At 42.6% G+C, this 20,938-nt stretch overlaps 1 protein-coding gene across 1 annotated transcript; it reads right to left on the reverse strand.

The window, feature by feature from the left end:
- Positions 1-2,114: 2,114 nt before the first annotated feature.
- zranb1b (zinc finger, RAN-binding domain containing 1b) lies at positions 2,115-20,642 on the reverse strand. The gene is made up of 10 exons (XM_041947827.1): positions 20,337-20,642; positions 18,090-19,156; positions 13,129-13,316; positions 11,362-11,515; positions 10,383-10,454; positions 8,409-8,607; positions 6,898-7,018; positions 6,368-6,497; positions 4,125-4,354; positions 2,115-3,984 (listed from the first exon to the last, which is right to left on the reverse strand). The coding sequence occupies exons 2-10, from the start codon at positions 19,060-19,062 to the stop codon at positions 3,766-3,768; spliced, it is 2,286 nt and encodes a 761-aa protein (XP_041803761.1). The 5' UTR covers positions 19,063-19,156; positions 20,337-20,642; the 3' UTR covers positions 2,115-3,765.
- Positions 20,643-20,938: the final 296 nt, after the last annotated feature.

Raw genomic sequence — 20,938 nt, forward strand, 5'->3', positions numbered from 1 at the left:
TTTTTGGGGGTCTTCTTAGTCCTCTAAGATAGTAAATTGAATAGCTTTGGATTTTGGATCATTGCTTGGCCATAATAAGTATTTTGAACACATCAGCTTGAGATCTGGGGAAAGGATTTTTCAGTTCTTAATTTTTCAGCATTATCTGACATTTTATGGACCAGCAGATTAATCAATGTGACCGTAATTGTTTGTTGCAGATCTTCAGGATGAACATGAACTTTAAGCAGATTCTTCACCAAATTCATATCAGAAAATATGTTTACACTTTACATATTCTGTTATCAATCATTGATTAACTCTTTAAATACCAGTTATGGATGCTTCATGGGAGAAGTCATAACTATTGACAAATGTCCTTATATCTGCTTACAACTATTACTTTTTAATTGTTAATATATTTTGATAAAAGTAGTCATAACTTCATGACCTTCAGTTGCCCCGATTGTACTAAAAAGTGTCACCACTAGAGGGTGCTACAGAAACATGTCCTTCAGAAGAGCTTCAAAAACTTAATGAATAATTCAGTGGAAGAAGACTAAGTATGCAGATTTAAAGACAGAATCTGAGCAGAGGGGATGGAAGACCAGGGTCTGTCCGGTTGAAGTGGGGTGTAGAGGTTTTGTTGCAGGGTCAGCTGTTTCACTGTTGAGGGAGCTGGGAGTGCATGGGCAAAATTTAAGAAAGACAGTGAGGGAGATGTCAGATGAGGCTGCTAGGTCTAGTCAGTGGATATGGATCAGGAGAAATAATAGTAGTTGGGGGGTGAAATAGGGACAGTGGGGGGGCAGGCAGAGGACATGCATGCCTAACCCGGCAAGAGAAGAGGTTAAAGTCTGAACAAGACACCTCTCCTCTGCTCTGCTTTCCCCGCCCCATCTTCTCGCTCTGCCAATAGGAAGAGAACCAGGAAGTTTAGATAAGGTGGGGGTGTGGCCAGCTAGAGTCTCTCTTTGGGACCATGCGGCCTGTTCAGGTGAGTTTGCGTGGTAAGACACAGAGTTGGCTTGTTTTTTGATCTTTTTGGTTGTTTTCCTGTTTTGTCTGCTTCTTGAAGGAAATGTTAGGGTTTGTTATCCTGCTCTGTTTGCTTTTTGAAGGAAATGGTAGGGTTTGCTGCTTCTTGAAGGAAATGTTAGAAGAGGCTGTTAAATCTAGTCTGCGGTTTAGGCCTCCACCTTCAGCACCTTCTAAATTTTCCACCCCCTACCCGAACAAGGGTCTGTATCCAATCCCTACTTTCATCTTTTGACTCTACCTCTTTATTTTCTATCCCCTACCCGAACCAGGGTTTGTATTCCCACCCCGCTTTTTCTTGGTGCAGTTGGTGAGAGGCAGGGGTAGATGATGGTAGTGTGGCAATCGGCAGTTACATGTGGCATCTAGGCCTGTGGTAGCATTGTAGCAGCTAACAATAGCTAAAGCGGTGAGAGTATGATAGTATCTTAGCAGTTAGTATTGGTAGCTAGCAATTAACATTAACAGTATAGGTGAATCTAGCGTTATTGTCTTCTTCTGTTCCTCTTAGCAGGTAGCGGTTAGCACATAACATTAGCTAAATGGTAGCATAGGAACTGTATTGTCTTCTTCTGTTCTTCCTAGCGGTTAGCAGTAGCATTAGCAATAGTTAAATGGTAGCATCGGTACTGGCCACTACCTGGAGCATCTCTGGGTCAGTTGAACGTGGCGGTGCTGTTTGGATTGTGTAGGAGCAGTGTGAACTGGCACTAGGGGGGGTGACTCTGGGACGCCGGAGTTCACTGCCTAACCTCCTGGAGGTGTAGTGGGACTAAGTAGGCGAAACACTGTTGAAGGGAGGTTTCCACCTGATGACCCCCAGAGACGTGTTAGGAATCACTGCTCTTTGGCAGGTATAGAGGCAGATTAGAGCTCCAAGGTTCTTCACTGAGAATGAATCCTCTTTTTGAGCACAAGTATCTTGTGTTTAAATTAACTACTTACTGTGAAAGTAAAAGTCATATTTAAAGACAAATCTAGTGGCATCAAGATAAGTGATGTTTCTAATCTGGAAAAACATGTGAAATCACAACATTAACTGATACACCAAATAACAGAATAACTAATAATCAAACAGGAAACAGTTTAGTTGGACATTCAAAAAGGTTTTCCTTTATTTTATTTTTTCCTTATTTTGCCTGTTCTTTGCGTTACACTCTGTATAGTGAATTCAGGCCTAAATCCACAAACCATCATAGTCACAACTGCAACTATTGCATAAATACAAAGCAACATACAGGTGATGCTCAAAAACGTGTATGACTTGAATGAAACACGAAAGAGGTTACAGTACGCAATGGCAAGGAAAAACAAAATGCAAACATTCACAGCAAAAAAAATAACGACAACTCGTGTTTTTTTGTCTTTTTTTTCTGTCAGCTTTGGTTTTATATGTTGCAGTCTCTTACAACGATCCTAATCAAAAACTTAAGATGGTTTCACATAATGACAACAAACAGGCGTTACAGAGGAGGTGAACTGACATGTACCATGAGGGTGACCATGACAACAAAGGCTATAAGGGGGGGGGAAAGGGGACAAAGAGGAAGTAGGAAACAACGATGAGACAAGAGTGACTTCTGGGTTTATGTCGACATTGAATGTGTCTCACTCCCACACCTGCCCCGCCCCGCCCCAACCCCCCAAAAAAGCACCAGATTTTAGGCATCCAGATGAGGTACTAGATCGCACACAACGACGTTAAGTAAACTTTTCACTGGTGGTCATGATTGGTTCTTTCCTCACAGCAACAGTGTTTCTGTGCAACGTGTCTTCATCAAGACTGAGAGAATAATTAACAAAACCACAAAAAAGGAGAAAAAAATATACAGAAAGCTCTTATAAGCTCAAATATGTTTCCAAACAATAAATATGTAGAGTAAGTTCAGAGACAAAAAAAATCACACACGCGCGCGCACACACACACACGACTTCTCAGTTCAATCAGTCTGAAAAAAAAAAAAGTAAACCAAAGATCCAACATGAATGTTTGTGTGCTAAACCTTAATGAGTGTAGATTCAACTTTTAAAGGGAAAAATCTCCCTTTTCAAGAGCTTCATATATGACCTTAATTCAAGCAATGATACTGTATTTATATAGAAATGTTTTAATAAATGTGCAGTGCTTATTAATAAGGATTAAAGTAATTTATTATTACACTCTGGTTGTCTAAAGATAACGATATTTATTGGCTTTGTCCCTGCCCATTCAAAAACAAAATGCCAAAGAAACCAACTCTTCTACAACTGGAAAAACATCAAAAAGATCAATTTGGAAGTGTGCTTTTGTCAGTGCCCACACTGAATGGATATAAAGTGTTGATTTGAGTCAATGCTGGTATATTTCCTTATACTCTTTTTTTTTATACAACCACATGCATTTACATCTATGGATAAAGACTCCTTTTTTCCTTTACATTTGAAAATCAAAACAAATCATTGCATTCGTAAACCTTTTATTCTCTCCCCGAAACTCCCAGTCTCACGTTTGTCCGTGTAAAGTGTTGAATGTGTTGTGAGTGTAAATCCGAGTGCCTGCATGTGCTAGAAGAGCAGCAGTGTCTTCTGTCAGAGGTGGAAGGTGGGTGGGGGGCTTGTGGTTCTCGCTCCTCTCCTGAAGGCTTTCACAGTTTGTCCGTGCCAGGAAAGGAAAAACGAACATGAAGAAAAACTGCAAGAGAGAGGAGGGAGGGGAGGAGTGCTGCCCACCCTGCAGACCCCTCTTACCCTCCCCCCGCTTCAGTTTTGTCACTCATCGTCGTCGTCCTCCTCCTCCTCGCCGTCAGACAAAGAGGCGCAGGGGCGGATCTGCCGGTAGCCGTCCAGCCACTTCTCAACCATCTGGGTGACGAGTGGGTGGTTGCGGCGGCGGGAGCTTTTCTGAAGAGCCACCAGGACCCCGCCCTCAGTCACGCAGCAGTCCAACCACTCCCGCAGCAGCTTCTCCTGTTGCTCTTCATTACCCATCTGAGGGACAGGGAGAAACAAATATGGCCATCAGAGGGAGCCATTCACTAGTCTACACTCAGGATATCAACAGTGCTCACACAGAGAGGAGATTTCAAGCCCAGAGCAAAAAACATCAATCAGAAGCTCAATCTCCTTACTTCCTGCGCTGAGAGGAAGTGAATGTGAAGCAGCTTCCTCTCGCTGTCGACCAGCGGCAGGAAAGTGACCGTCACGTCATCGTCCGTGTTGAGGTTGGCGCCCGCGCCGCGATTGTCGAAGCCATCGTTCTCCATGGCCACCAGCGCTGAGAAGTGGCCCCTCGTGTAGCCCAGAGCGATGGGGCTCTTCCAGCAGAAACTCTGCTCCCACAGAAGGGGCAAGTACACACCTAGAGGTAGGCGAGGAGGAAGGAGACAAAGCCAATTCAATCATTTCCAAAGAATACATTCAATCTTTGTGAAAAGGCTCATTTACAAAGCAGAGGGGGTGAACGTAAGAGTAATGTCCACCATTCACTGTATGGTATGTGGTCATCTTTGTTGCGCAACATATCGTTTGACTGTTGTCATTACACACAACCTGGTGCTGAAATACAGACAGTGATTTTAACTATGGAGAGTAAATAATAAGAAAGCGTAACATCACTTTACACGCCCTGAATCAGAATGAATTCATCTCTCAAGGTGGTGGAACTAACAGAAGCTTCATGAGCATCAATCACCACTTCTAAAACATTGTTTTTGCATTTGTTCTGACCAGATTCAGAGCTCCCTCCTTGGTCTTCAGGCGTTTTGGTGCTTTCACAGTTAAGTGTAATAAAACAAACTCTCAAAGGGAACAACAGACAACTTTAGCATTGCTCCTAATACAATACACCACATTACTCATTCTGAGGACAGCGTAATTAACTGCTGTAGGTTTTTTGGACGCTTTGTTTAGGGGGGAAATGTGTTAATGTTGTTCCTGGTTTTAGAGACCAAACTTAATACACTTAATCTAAGTAGTTTTGTTTTCCCTGCATGAATAAAACTTTATTCCTTCTCCACCTGTTGTTATGATAATAAAGTGAATAACAGACTGTAATTGAAGCGATACAAGTTTTGAGGCCCACACAGACAGGAAATATAAATGTCTTGTAAAGTTTCAAGTCAATTTGGAGGAAACATAAAGAGGAAGAAATGTCCAGTTAAGGAACAAGTTTTCATATCCTTCTTTACATTAGTAAAAACAGGAATAGCACAGTGTAAAAATATTCCTATAACATGTAATGTAAGTGCTGCACTCAAAATCTTAGGTAAAAGAACAAAAGTATTACCTGCAAAATATGTTTATAGTATTAAAAGTACTCATTGTTCAGCTAAATTGCCCCTGATACTTTATAGGATTGTGTACATGTATAAGCATTTTAATTTTGTAGCTGGTTAAGAAGGAGCTGATTTTAACTATTTTAAGTAACTGTTCATATGTAAAACTATAACGTAACAGGAAATGGAGCTTCTCAAATAGATGACGAAGTACTTCAGTGTTCAGGTACAGTCCACCCCTGGAGACCCAACACACTGTCACCGTTAACTCCAGAATGAGATACTGGTGGTTACTCAGAAAACAATGCAGAAAACCATGCAGACAGTATTCGTGACTCATGTTCCATAATGCACAAAGCAGCTCTCACACCTCATGAACCTCTCTGTAACCGACACCAGCCTCTGCTCAGTATTCTCCTCTCCCAGTAACCACTGTGTTTTTACTGGGTTCACTTGGTCACCACTTTAAACTGAGCTCCCCTCCCTTCGCTATAGGCGCCCATATGCACGCCTCCTTCTGTGTGTTTTACATTCGCTCCTGGCAACGGTAAATCACGGGTCCATCAGGCAGGCTTTACCACAAGCGTTTGGCCATTACAGAGCACTTTCATCATCGCCTGTACAGCATCACTCAGCAGACAAACTGAAGCCAGGCTGTTTTACTGCTGGCCGTAAACGTAGACCCCACTCTCCACACTGGCAGGATTGTTTGATTCGGGGTTCTGATGGTTTACATATGTTCAAATGTATCTGGGTGTGTGTGGGGGGAACACTTCCCAGCATCATAGTGCACTTCTAAATGTGCTCCTATGACAGACGGGGGTGTTTTTGTTATGTTCTTTGTGTTATTTTGAGACACACAGCACTAAAATACCCCTTAAATGAAAGACACCAGACTGATACATGTTGTAAATAGCAATTACTGACAGAACAGAGGGGCAGTTATGTCAGCTATGTCAGCTATGCAGACTACATGTAGGCTGGAGCTATTTCACAAAGGAAGTCCAGTCCTTCAGCGCCCACTGGAATGGAGCTGCACTCCACATTTTAGGATGTTTGGCCAAAACACGAGTGCGAACGGTCAAATAACTGCTCACCTTGAAAACGGGTGTACCCGAGTGTTTCGCCACGGAAACTTTTGTAATACTTCACTCCGTAGACGATAATAGGCCTACGAAGTATGTGTGCAAGAACAAAAATGTGGGTCTGCTCCAAGCTGGATCCTGGCTGCAAAAGAAAAACAACACACGAAGGGAAAGAGCAGTTAGAAAGGCGAGGCCGGTGAAACTACAAAGCAGGGAATACTGTACATTCCCCCTGCCAAGTTACCCCAGCATACTCCAAGTGTTGAAACATAAAACAGAATTACTGCACTTTCACACCCACATAATAACAGATAGAATAACAATCCGCCCAAATACTTTGTCTATGTGGTCACGCAGAGCAGTGAGAAGTGCTGATGACAGACAGGATGCACTTTCAGAGAGCATTACAGATTAAGTGAACTGCTGTAAGAGCAGTAAAGCTTCTTGCATAATTCATACATCATTAGTGTGTCACATTTTAAGCACACAGAGCGCCCGCCCTCCATGTTAATGTGTGTGATTGCTTTTTTTGTGGCATGTACCTGACTGGCCAGGGAAAGGATGAAAGCCCAGTCTTCCTGCCACTGCTCCTCTCGGAGCGAGAAATGCAGGCCGAAGCTCTGCGAGTACCACGACTCCCACTCCTTCCAGCGCGTGTAAAACCTGCAGATCACACACAAACGCGCACACATACAGTACGACATTCTTTGACCTCTGTGCAGAAAGGCACGTGACTGCTGTTCACTGCATTCCTCCATCTCTGTTGTGGATGGCAATTATGCATTATATCTAAACAGTAATTTTCTCACTGACAAACCCACAGTTTCTTAGAAATAGACATGAGTCACACTGGGCTGTTATGTTCATGTTCAGTCTCAGACCTTAAATTCTTTCAGCACTCCCAACTGTACACTTGAGTAAGAGTTTATTAATCTCCCCTAAAATGTCTTTTCAAACTGGTTTACAGCCCTAAGCCTCTCATTTCCAGATCAAAGTCTCTGTATGAACTGACAATCCAAACTTTGGATTCTGAGTATAAATTCCAACCTCTAAACCACTGATTGTCAACTGGCGGCTAATGGGCCACATCTGGCCCGCAGTGTAATAATGAATTCAGAAAATGCTTGCATCCAATTGTACTCAATAGTGGAAGAAGCAGTCCGTCCTGAGAGTGATTGTCAGTTAGCCTGCCAACCCCTGGCAATATTCACCCATTGTACATAATCAGATTAGTCTTCAGCTCTATCCTCTTTACTCCATGGACCCACCATCAAACCACTTGGCTCCCTGGCTGGCCATTCCCTGGAGCCGACAGCAGGGTACCAGGGACTCATTCATTGGTAGCTGAACTGTGGGTTTTGCATTGAGCGCTGACTGCCCACTGACCTACACCAAGGAGGCCTGAGAGTCTTTTCTAGTCAATTAACTAGTTGTCATTATGGATTATAAATATTTTTATAAGTCTGTTCACACTGATCAAGGCTAATAAAAAATAACAATTTGTAAGAATGTGAAAATACTAACAATAGGCCTGAATAAATGTACATTTCTGGCCCCCACAGTGTCTGGCCCTTGAACAAATGTAGTTGATGACCCCTGCTCTAAACCACGAGTCCCAATTTCCAACAGTCATGTGATGCTAAAGTTAAATAAAATACAGCTTGAGATTACTAAATGTCAAGGTTTAGCTGTTTCTGTGTCCTTGAGCAAACTGAACCTGCTCACTTTTTCTAAGCATTTTTGTGTAAAAGTTGGCTAAATGTTTTAAGCTTAAGGATAAACATGGAAGACATGTGAATGCTTTGTATTTGAACCTAATATTGCAATGGTCAATATTTTGTAAAACGCGCCTGTCATTCGTATGGAAAAATACAGTATATTCACCCTGTTGTCCAAATGTATGTGTGGTGAATTATGTAATTCAGTCTGCTGAAACAGTTTGAATATGCCTGATAACATGCAAATGAGCATGCTATACTGTTCACAGGCTGTGTTTTAAAAAACTATCACACACTGTAATCTGTACTCCTAGTCCCCTGTCTGCAGTCCTTACCAGTGAGAACAGTCGTGCAGGCTGTCGTGGAGGGTCTTGCGGAGCACTGAGTCCTTGTCGTAGATGCCCCACGTGGCCTGCAGCACGGAGTCGAGGAGACAGTCTCCGGCCGTGCGGTTCCACAGGGCATACAGTCGACTGTCCAACCTAGTGCCGAGCTCCAGGGACCAGTTGATGATGGGAGACTCCTCTTCGAGTTCTGAACAAGAGGGGAGGGACAAAAAGTTTAGTGCTGTATCTCTGCAAAACCATGCAGTGTTTTATTTCTACCTCAAGAGAACACATTCTGCTAAGAAATGCAAGTGTGGGGGGTCGAGAGTTGTTTAGAGGCCATGGTGTTGCAAGACTGGTGATGGCATTTGAAAGGACTGCTTGGGAGAATGTTAATGACTACTCACACCTGTCAGAATAGATTTGACATACCGACGTCTTTATGTACACCACAAAACCGGATGACAGCGGGAAGTCGGGTTACAGCAGGAAACCAGATAAGATATACGATATACAGACAAGTCTTACTCTACGTGCTAATTTTTCTGGCAGAAACATGTTGCAAAGTGCAAAAAACAATCCTTAAATATAAAAATGTCACACGGGAAAATGCTGCTCGGTTTCTTCTAGCTGAACTGATGCTTGCAGCTGAACAGACACAACACTATCTAATTTTGTCTTCTGTGTTGGGATGACGCAACTGGCCAATCACAGCCCGACATGAAACAAGAAAGCATGTTGTTTATAAAATTCTAGTGGATGCCTGTGATGGCTGAATGCTTTGAAGTCGACTTTGACTGGTGAGTTTAACTGACTGTACATCGGCAGTTATCAGATTTTCACCCTTCCCTCTATCATATTTTTGTACCAGTGCTGGTGTATTTGAATGTATTTACATTCATATGTAAACTGAAACCTTTTAATGATATGATGAAACAACTTTAATAGACCTAATGGAGGGTTGGAGCATTTGGACTGGCAATGCAGTGAGACAAATGGCTCTGCAGTGGAGTTATCGTATTATTCTGACCATGTGTTTGAAATTTACAAATTACTTTTTATCACTGGAAATGGATTGATTTAGTAGTTGAGCTTTTTAGTTTATGAAAACAAAAACAAAGTAACAAGATCAATATGGTTTTTGTTCCACTTAAATCAGACTAAGTATTGAATTATTGTGGACACAACTGCGTAAGGCTTCTAGCAATGATCTTTCCTTTCATTATTCTGCATTGCAACTATGATACACTCCATGTCCTGTTCATTTCCCTGCAAATGCACACACACCATGCACCCTTAAGAAATGTGGTAGAGCCAAGTAATCAGGTTTTAAGCAGTGTTAACTGACCCTTTCTTAATCCCTGAAAAAGGAGACAAGGTTTTCGGTTCAATTGGACATTTCATGTCTCTGCCAAAACTTGTTATTAAAGTACGAGCAAACATACCCAGAAAGGACCCTGAAGGTGAAATAAGGGTTTCTGCCTCTCTGTGAACCTATAGTGGTTACCATTTGACACACAAAAAAAGCAGGACGCCAAAGAAAGAAAGTGTTTGCAGAGGAGTGATGCCTTTCAAATGTGTGTTTATATTTCTGTGTGCGTGTGTGGGCTGAGAGGAAGTACAATCATTCAATGGGGATCAGAGAAATCCCTAAAACTCAATTAGGCTGATTAGGAGAGATGCAACTGGTACACACGATAAAGACAGATCGCCTGGCAGAGAGACAAGCAAGCAGGCAAAACACTGTGTTGGCAAGAGGGAAAATACAAGTAATATAACACTGCCAGTACTCGGCAGCCTTCCCGTTATAGTATACAGTTTGTGAGGGGGCTCCCTCTGTTTGCCAAGCCACCAGACCATCGTTTTCATCTTGGATCTGGCTTCGCTCTCTCTCTCAAAGCAACTGAATCTATATGTAAGCACAGCATGTGATAGGTGTTACTGCAACACAAAGTCATGAAGTTGATAGAGTAAATATTTCACCTTTTTGTACGTCTCGGTCCAGAACCTCATCAAACAGTTTTTCCTGAACCGCGGGAGGCAAGTCCTCGATGTCTGAAACAACAAATCAAAAAGGAGGAAAAAGGGGCTTCTTAGGAGAAGACACAGGTGAAGTCTTTTATTCACATTTTATTTGATGAACACATTAATCTCAACTTAAATTAGCGATAATACTTAACTGACATAACCCAGAAGGACAACTACAAAAATTTTCAGTTGTGGCTCATTTCAACTCAAGCCATCGTGTTTTGTTCTTTCCACAACAGCTACTGGCTTTCACTGCATGCTTGGAGCTCTTGTCAACACAGTAGCTTATTCTTTAGCTAAAATAAATGAATGCATTGACTTTGTGAAACAGAACAGAATGGCTTTCTAAAGTGGCCCGAAGCCAAGCTCTGCATTGTCCTGAAAACACTGCATAACAAAAATCCTTAGCTTAGCTACCAGCAACAAACTGAACCATAATAGCGATTTCACACAATGAAATACAGCAGAATTAGCACTGAATGCATGCAATTTTACAGAGACATTGGCAAAAAAAATGCTAAATATAGCTTTGTTACGAACAAGAGACATCCATCGTTGGCGGGATGGTATACTCAGTATGCAAGAACAATACTCAAACAGTGAGCCAGAGGTAGCCTCTGTCTTCTGGCAGTTGGAGACAGACAACCGTAGCATTATGTCCCTCCAGCATCCAAACAACAAGCAATTTCATATGCCACAAGTAAACAAAACAAGCATTCTATCACACGCTTGGAAAGCCAGAGGGGATGGTTAGACTGGGCTTCTTCAGCTACAGAGTTCCCCTTATACAAAAGACAGAAAGTACACTTTGATAGCTACAGGAATTCATGTTATGATATGAATGTCATGAATTTGTGAGTGCACAGTTGTTTTTCTAGTTACGTCTATGTATGTTGGTTATATTTGCATGTTTGTTTGCTGATGAGGTGCCAACCTGCTGGCAGGGTGAAGGTCACCAAGTCAGTAAGGAAATAGCAGGTGAAGTCTCCCTTGCGCTGGTGAAGAGAGGCCGCCACCTCACGACGGATCTGCTCCGTTAGCTCAGGACACACCATGGCTGGAATACACTTGGCTGCCTGTTGGGACACCTGCGGAGAGGAAAGGATAAAGGGAAGGAAGCATAATCTAAATATACAGACAGTCTGTGAGACAGAGGCTGAGAACTGAGCAAGAGCACTTCTAACAATTGCAGAAGGTCGTTTTTCCACATGTAACCAGTAAAAACCAGTAAAGTAAAAATATAGCCGTGTTAACTGGAAAGCAGCTTTCAAAGCAGTTTAGCTGCATATACATATGTATATAAGTACATGTATGTATATTGGCCAACATGAGGAATAATTTAACCTAAGATGTTATCTACAAGTGAATCTGAAGAAGGGTGTAATTTCTGGCGATACCATTTAAAAAAAATTCTTTCAACATGACTGGAAACGTTTTGTTTTGTTTGTTTTGGCTAGTGATGACTGCTGAATATGAATTTTGCACATACACAGCAAGAACAACACAGCTCTATGCGAAATTATTTTTCCAGCATAGTTGGAGTCTGAATACTTACAAAAGCCATTACTTTTTGTGTGTTTACATTGGCGACTCTGTGATCTGAGCTCATTTTACTTTCACTAATCTAATCTACAGTAAAGTGCCTCTAGGAGAGGAGGAGGAAAATAAATGTTTTTGTGTTTGTTCAAGCCGTTGTCAGCTTTGAAGCCTTTTTGAGGCATGATCCAGCGGTTACTCACTGACCCCCTCTGAAAAGAAACTGGGACAGTGGCAGAGTGTGGGAGGAGAGGTGTGTGTACAGATAATCTGGGATCACAGTGCTGACGGTAAGCGAGCTGCAATCAAACTCAGCACATGCATGCTGCGGACACAAACACAGACATAAGGGAAACAACACACCGGATATAAAAATCACTAACGACATACGATAATTACTAATACAGAACCATCACATTGAAGACCAGGAGGTGAACTTATTACATGCTCTGTGGCTTTTTTTTAAATCTGACCTCCTGCAAGCACAGAGAGAAAGAGCAGGAGGAGTGTCGCTGAATACCGATCCCCTTTCTCTCTACAAAACCTTTTCTCTTCTGATTCCTCCTGGCTGATCTCATTGGATGTTGAGATTAGGAGACTTCACAAGAAAAAGCATCATTTTATCTCTGATGAAAATAAAAAAAAGTAATTTCCACCAGAGACTTTCCAATTTTCATAATTCAGTTTCTAGTATCCTGCTAATAGTTACCATAAGAATCACGCTGTGTAGATATGCTCATATTCTTAATAAAAATTAGTATGATTTAAGTGCATTGCTAGGAGATCAGGTCAGCCAATTTAATTTTCTTCCCTTGATGCAAGCCTTGTTCCTTAAACAAAAATGGGTTATGCATTGTCTAAAGCTCTCTGCATGTTTAGCCTCATCTAATTTATGTTTAACTTCTTTCGCTATACAGGTGGAGTGGAAGCATGAGAGAAAAATTTGAATGATGTAGCATGGCTAATGACTGAGAAAGGGCTTAAAATTAGCATTTTTTGCACAAAATGATCCACACTGATCTATGATGTCCCATGATCTTATATGTTTGAAGTGGTAAAGTCTAGTGTGTGGTCACAGTGTAAACAGAATTAGATACACCTCCTTCGGCCAATACCTGGGACAGGTGATTCCTGAAAGAGCAACCATCTGGTAGTCTGAACTGACCTCTGTTAGTAACACAGCCAGCATGTCCTGTCTCTGGAAGCGGATGGCGAGGTGAACCAGCGTGAAACCATCATCAAACGCTGAAGGCCGATTTAATAAGCGCACCTCGTCTGATGTTAGCTGTCGTGCGATGTCACCTCCCGATGACTTGTAGGCCTCCACGGCTGCCAGGTCGCCTTCCACAACACCTTTCAGACAAAGAGGGAGAGGGGAAAAGGTCACATTAATAAAAAGTCCATGCAGACGATGTTTTAAAGTGAAGACTTTTTCTTGTGATATTTTACACAGATGACATTTACCATAGTAGAGGAAATTAGGCAGTGTACATTTTGCATAAAAATAACATTTAGTTTTAATGAGAATCAACACAAGGTCTAATATTTTAAAGTGCATTACTTTTTTTTTAAAGCATCAGAATGCAATTATATATTATATTATATATATTAAATGAAGGCTCTGAGAAGTAAACCTTGAGTTTATCAGTGTATCAGTTTTTGTGGGTTTAATGCAGCAAATGACAGATCATGAGCTGGTGAACATGTTGATCACTGTGGTTAAAAATGACTGTGCACAATGGATACAAAAACAAAAAGGACTTATCTTCTGCACAACCTTGCGTAGAGTACATTCTGTGCTCAACCAAAAAGTGTAAAATACTAGAGATCTGAATGTGTTTCATCTCTGTCACAGCTCTAACAGCTTCTAGACTTCACTGACTTTGAAGTCAAGGGGAAAAGACAATAGGGGGCCCATTGTAATCTGTCAGTTATTTTTTTCCCTTCTTTATCCTCAGGCTTGGATCTTAGCGTGTGGGTTGTAGGGTTGTTTGATCGGACAGATGCAGGTCTTTGCTTTTCTTTTCTTTTTTGGCAGTAAGTGCAAATATTACTATCTGACAGAAGTAATTCATGTCAACCACCAGCACACAAACTCAATTCCTGGCCTATGCACCAAGACAGTCGACTATAGAAGCACAAAACGCACCACAGTCCAGTCTTTTGCTTTCAAGTTCTTGTGCTACGTAGGTTATCATTATAGTGATCCATCACTAAAACCTTTCCTTTGTACATACACTGGATGTTATATACTGATAACTGAATATTTTGTCCATGTACTCAGACACATCTGATACTCAGGACTGAACCATATTAGGTCTATTCTGTGTTTTACCGTAGTCAGGAGTGAAACAGGGTTAGGTGTTGTGCATGTAGTTTGTGTACAATGGCGAACAAGTCCTGAGAGACTAGAGGATGGGGATATTTTTAGTCCAACTCCTAAACCAAAGCAATAGCACAAACACTGAGAAAAGTCGACTAAGAATGAAATGTGGATGGCTGTACGATCGGCTTGACACGAGACAAGTTTTCTGTTTTAGGCAAGCCTCTGTTACTATGATCAAAGCAGCAACACGGCGAGATGAAGTTATTTGCTGCTGAAAGAGAATAAACTATTTACACAAGTGTGTTATTATGACAGAATACAATAAAATCGAACCTCAAAGAGTAAAGTAATTCCAGTGTTACACAGCTGCACAAAATGTCTCTTTCCATTTCTAGCATACACAGTAAATGCCCATGTAGTATTCTCTCGTACGTTTGACAGCATTAAACACCGTCGAGCTTTTGTTCTCACGTCAAAGGACCACACACAATGCCCAGCTGCATAATCTGTGTGTGAGCGAGAGCGAGAGAGACATGGAGTGGGTGGAAGGACTCGCTGTGCCATGTGGAGCTGGCTAACACTGTGAGAGATGAGGAGAGAAACTACACAATAGCAGCACAGTGTGATAGAGAGGGATCGCAACCACTTTCCACAAAACACTCCATTAGTGTGGGCGTGCCTGTAGCCCTGCAGTCAGTACTGTACCCACAGATCCTTTAGAGAACACAAAAGGTGCAAAAACGCAAAGAGGCGTACACGACAGACTGATGAGACAGAATGGATCAGGCTAAGTGATGCTGGTCTTTTTCCTCCACACAGTACATGCTCTTTTCTTTCAGTAATGTGGATAATGGTCATCTCTATCAAATGAACAGCAGCCCTCAGACAAATATTAGCTCTTTAAAAGTCTATTTGTAATTGGTACATTTGGGAAGTACAACATAATTTGAGTTTTCTTTGCTGCTCCATATGTATATTCTGACAAGAATAACACCAAGCATGTCCACCAATTAGGATTTAAAATTGGCCAACAGAAACAAGGTAAACCATGCAGCTTCCTATGTCTTTCTCACAACAAAATCTTCATCTTCCTTATTTTTCCCCAGACTGCAAAAGCTTGTCACTTAGTCATTTGACTTTTAATTAATTTAAAAGAATAATGTCCTCATATGGTGAGATTATTTCATCAGTTTCCAATACAAACTGTTTTGATTCTACGGTGTAGATTGTACCTTAATTCTGCAACATTTTTTGACAGGATAAGTTTCTACATAATGGTGTAGCAATCACTCACCTGCACTGGGGACAAGTGAAATTATCTCACCCCGTTGGTAGAAGTGTTTTAGAAAATGAGTATTGAGGGATGAATCTGACACATTAGTTGTGAAGATGGACGTTATAGGCACTGAACCCAGTCCCAATTACTATGTGATACACAGCCTTTAAAGCTGCTAAAACAAGAAGACTATATAGTTTCATGTGAGACATGCACAGGTGTTAAATGCAACTACATTGGTACTGTGTGTGTGTGTGTGTGTGTGTGTGTGTGTGTGTGTGTGTGTGTGTGACATCTCTTACTGAGAAACCTGAATAGACTAGTGCCATGCATCACCAGAGCTTTTCCTCCACCTGTGTAACCACACAGCGAGGAAAAGCACATATGTAAGCAATGTCAGTTGAGTTTAAGGAGTTTGTCTCAGGTCATCCGCACTGCGGGGCGAAGGTCATTGCTGTTGCCCAAGATTTCTGACTTCTGTTGCATGGGTCATGCTATTTTTAGTGCAGCGGGTCCCTTTGGAAGCCAGAGCATCTATCTGATCTTTGAGGCCACTGTTTACTAACACTGATGTCGACACGTCAGTGGCTGGGAAACCTCCCTCGCAACACAGGACAGAATGACACACCTCTCCTCAACACAACAGGGCTATGAAACCTCTATGTCCTGAGAGACTGCAGCTGGGTCACACCTCTTCACTCACTCGCTATTTCCTCCATAATCACAACTAGGACGTTTAATATACAGTATGCATTGAATTGGGTTATCAAATACTTGGGAATCATCATCATCTTGTGTCAAGGCTGACAGATGTGGTGAGGCATTAGTGTAGCTTGCATGTCTGCTGTCTCTGAAACAAAGGCAAAGCATGGTGTAATGGCTTTATTAGCAAAAAGTAGTGTGAAAACTATGGACACTACATCTGTGTTCCATTGTGGGAATATTTGAGGACAAATAATGAGACACTCAAATAAAACTTCTACAGCTGAAACAATCAATTAATTGGTAACAAAATAGGCAACAAGAAAAGTAATTTATCAAGCAAAAATGGCAAACATTTTCTGCTTCCAGCTCCTGAAATGTGATTATTAGCTGCTTGGTTTTCTATGACAGTAAACTGACTATTTGTGGGTTTTGGACTGTTGGTCAGAAAAAAAAATACTATGCATATGTGTAGTTGTGCTCTGGGAAAATGTAATAGGCATTTTTCCCAAGACCAAATGATTAATCACTTAATCGAGGAAACAATAGGGGGATATCGCACCTGAAAATAATCGTTTGCGGCAGACCTAAAAATGTTTACAACATTAAGTACATGGAATGAATTTGGTGGCAAACAGGGAGTGATTTTGCACACAGCTTGGATTTCATTTCCTTCAAGGGACAATGGAGAAGGGACATTTCTGATTAGATAAGGAGAGTTTTCACTTGAATATGCTAGAAGAAATTACACCCACTCGCATCAGACACTCTGCCCAGACGAGACTTACTCCCAAGGGGACAAGCCACACAGACATGAGGGAATTCACCATGTCACATGCAGTAAGAGACCCAGTGTAGGACCAGAAGCAAACTAACTACAGTGATGTTTCTCTGACATTCAGACTCGATGATTCCTTTGCTTTGAGGAATGTACGTAGCACCATGAAATAGCGTCCGACTATTATTCACTACAAGGGTTTCATTGGGATACTAAATATATGTGTGGCTGTCAAATTTGAGCTGTCAGTGTAACAGAGAAGAACTGTCTGTCACAAACACAGATAGGGAAAAACACTGGAGGTTGAGTGGGTGTGCTGAACAAACTCTACAGAGCCATGGTGAAGGCAAAGAAAGAGTGAGATAGTGGTGTGAGAGATGGGGAAAAAAGCAGTCACTAGTTGTGCTTAAAATGGTCGTCCTCCCTCCCACTCCACATTCACCAGTCTACAGTGTGGGTGGCCGGACACTTGCTGTTTGTGTAGAGAAGTTTTACACGAGCTGAAAGCAGGGAATTTCTAAGCGCAAGTACCAGTAGGACACAAATCAGAATCAACTGGACTTCACTGTATAAATATGGATCAAGCAGGGCTGAACGATTAATCAAAATATTATCTAAGTCACTTTACGGCCACATGCACTATCCAAATCACAGGAGTTGCGATTTTGGGTAAAATTAGATGAACCAGCCTACAAATCATATTCTCCATATGTAAGGGAACATCACCATTTGGTACAGACCCCAGCAAAAATATCATTTTTTTTGCAGTGAAAATGAAATGCATAAATGACCATTTCCAATAAAATTGTTACTCTGAAATTGCAATATTCGTCAAAATAATTGCAGTGTGATTTTTTTGAAACGTCATTCAGTCCTAATTGCAAATGGTAAATCCATTTTATTTGTTCAAACAAATTCTGGGAATTCCCATTTCACAGTAACCAATTTCTTGATTGGCCTGCCTTACCTTATACAGTTGAGTCATTGCTGACCTCATAACAGGTTGAATACACTTCAATAAAATTATATATGCTTTACACTCACCAACACAGGCATTGAGGAACAGCCAATCAGTCCTTCTCATCCTGTTCTTAATCTGCTTCAGTTTTTTGAAATCCACCTCCAGCTCCTCTTTGCTTCCAATCCCAGCCCCTGATGCCAGTTCAATCCTCTGAAAGTCCATGTTCACCTCTGACTCCCGTTTTGAGGTCGGGGGTGATCTCCTCTGGCTGCTGCTACAACCCCCCAGCCCACCTACCACACTCCCAACTCCTTGCCCAACCACATGCCCAACAACACCCCTCCTGTTGTCCCTGTCCTGTTCATTAAGTTTTGAGGAAGGCTGTTGGCTCTCAGGCTCTGATGCCAGTTCGATGGGTTCAGCTAGCAGACTATTTGGCCTGGGGTGGTCGCAAACCACGCATTTGAGTGCCTTGGCCCAGTTCTCGTAAGTGCAGGCAGTGCAGGTCCAGTGCTGTGCATGTGTGTTGAGCCTGTTGCGGTCATTATATTCCTCACAAGGGTCTGTGGTGGTGGCCGGGGGAGCAGGGCGGCATCCAGAGCCTGAGGTCTGGGGCGATTCTGTGGGGCTGCGTGGCTGCTGGGTATGATGTCCTTGATGGGTTGCATGTTGCCCATGCTGTTGTTGTTGAGCCTGTTGCCTCTGGCACAGGCACTGGGTGCAACGGATGGCCCGAGGCCAGTTCAGGTAGGTGCACATGTGGCATGACCACTTGCTACTAGTCTCAGGTACATCAGCAATGCGGACACGGGGTCGGGCACTGGAGTCTGGACAAATAAGTAAGCTAGAGCCCCCCTGGGTTGGGCTGTTGCTGAGGCCTGCAGGGTCCCATTGGTGCAGACTGGCATCCAGAGAAGGGCTACTCTTGAAGGGCTCCTCAGTAATGATGGCACCCCCACTGGGCCTCTGAGCGCGGCACATGGTGCACTTGATGGCTGATGGCCAGTTCTCGTATGTGCAGTATTCACAGGCCCACTTGGCAACCAGCTCGGTCATCGTCGCACCGCCACCGAAGGAGGCTTCGTGCTGTTCAGAGGGGTGCTCCGCTCGGCAGATCCACTCTTAAGGAGATCACACAGCAAGCAGTAAACTAGAGTACAAACGAAGAGAGGGCATTTTAGGAGAACACTTTGATGACATGCCAAAGAAACATTGAACTTGACTACACTACATAATTGAAAAAGGAAAACACTCCTGAAAAGGTGAGAGAGTGAGAAAGGAGATAAATGCTTTTGCGCTTAAACTGGTCAAATATGGTGCTTAACTTTCCAGGTTTTTAGCAGTAAGTCTTTCCAACAATGCAGCCAGCTGTGCCACTCTGTTGGGTCATTTTACTGTCACAGGCTTACAAAAATCATGCCCACAAAGCAAAGTGCCAGGACTGAAGATGGAGCTTGTTGCAACACTGAAGCTCCACGCTTTTACTAAAACCTCACTGGCTTTAAACACATACAGTAAGTTACACACACCGGGCAAATGTGTCCTACAACCGAGCAGAGTAACAGGAGACAAGGACATATGAAACCAGACACCTAGCAGGGAGGCGCGTGACTGGTTAAGACACTGATGCACTGAAATTGAATTCGCCCCAAAGCCCGTTACCAATGAAACTGAATGATCCAAACCACATGTGCCCCTGTTACATTTTGGACATTATTACGAGACAAAAGCTCTAAAAATAAAGTTACGTTATCTCGCTGTGGGAACGCAGATTAAGAGTTGGTTGTACTGTGTTTACACCACGCCTCCAAGTTTACCAACACATCGTGAGACATTCAACACATACGCGAGACACGATTCCCCAGAGCTGCATGTTATGTTGCCAAAGTTACCAAGAACCTTGCCCATGTTTAACATCTTAGCTAATGACGTCCAACCTGTTCACTTGTGACTAAGAGTTTGTTTCGTGCGAACAATTAATACACTCGGGGATTAGGAAATAAACAAGACGAGTGAGTTTAACTCAAATGAGCAGTCGAATAGTTGCTCGTGTCTGCAGTTACAGCTAACATTACTTCACAAACAAAGTAGCTACTAACGTTATATCGCGTTTTGACAGAGCCACAGAGCGAGCTAGCTGTTTGTTATCTTACATGACAACTCAGCTAACGTTACGTTCGTTGGGTTGCCAGCCAGGCATTAACGTTACAGCCAGGCTAGCTGGCTGCTCGCTAACGATACGGGATTATGTTTTGCCCCTCTCTGTCTATAACCGTTTGAGAGGCCCATATTAACTCCACAAGAAGGTCGGCTAACGTTGAGAGCCTTACCTTTGCTTTGCTGTGTTTACACTCCTCAGTTTCCCAGCGTAGCCAAAACAAACTGAGCTTCCCCGAGCTCCCCCCCCAGACCAGAGAAACCCACTCCAATCCGAACTCAGGCTTCTCTCACTTGGCCGACACTAACCGCATATTTACTTCTTTGGTGCGCCGTTTAGTTGGCAGTTGTAGGTCCATATATGACGCGGAGCAAGAACCCCCCCTAGTCCCGTCCCTCGCCCGTCTGCTTTGACGCTTCAAATCATTTTTATCCTTTTCCCGATTCCCAAACAGCAAGCTGCCGGGCTTTAATGGCGGAACGGTGAAAGGGAACGGGGCTAGAAAAAAAATACACTACGAGGTAGAGCAGAGCGCTCTGGGCCGTGTTACAGTCAGAGGCAGGATCAGGATTTACCACCTGAATCTGCCAACAAAGCTGATTGGTCAATGTCAAGGGATACACAAAAATCAACCAATCAGATTCTACGTTTCTAATTCCAACTGTTAAAAGGCTCCGTGAAACAGTATCAGCCCGAATGGCACAGCATTAACACCAGCTATTCCGTTTGGAGATTAATTTTATGTTTACTCGATGGGCCCAGTTACTTACAGTA

This window comes from Chelmon rostratus, chromosome 11 (genome assembly GCF_017976325.1).
Source record: "Chelmon rostratus isolate fCheRos1 chromosome 11, fCheRos1.pri, whole genome shotgun sequence".
Taxonomy (NCBI): Eukaryota; Metazoa; Chordata; class Actinopteri; order Chaetodontiformes; family Chaetodontidae; genus Chelmon; species Chelmon rostratus.

Coding starts and splice junctions, on each gene's coding strand:
- zranb1b (XM_041947827.1), bottom strand. CDS start 19,062: ATGACCGAGCTGGTTGCCAAGTGGGCCTGTGAATACTGCACATACGAG. Junction 13,317..18,089: donor GTTCCTCAATGCCTGTGTTG/GTGAGTGTAAAG, acceptor TTTGTCTGAAAG/GTGTTGTGGAAGGCGACCTG. Junction 8,608..10,382: donor GGACCGAGACGTACAAAAAG/GTGAAATATTTA, acceptor CCTCTTGTTCAG/AACTCGAAGAGGAGTCTCCC.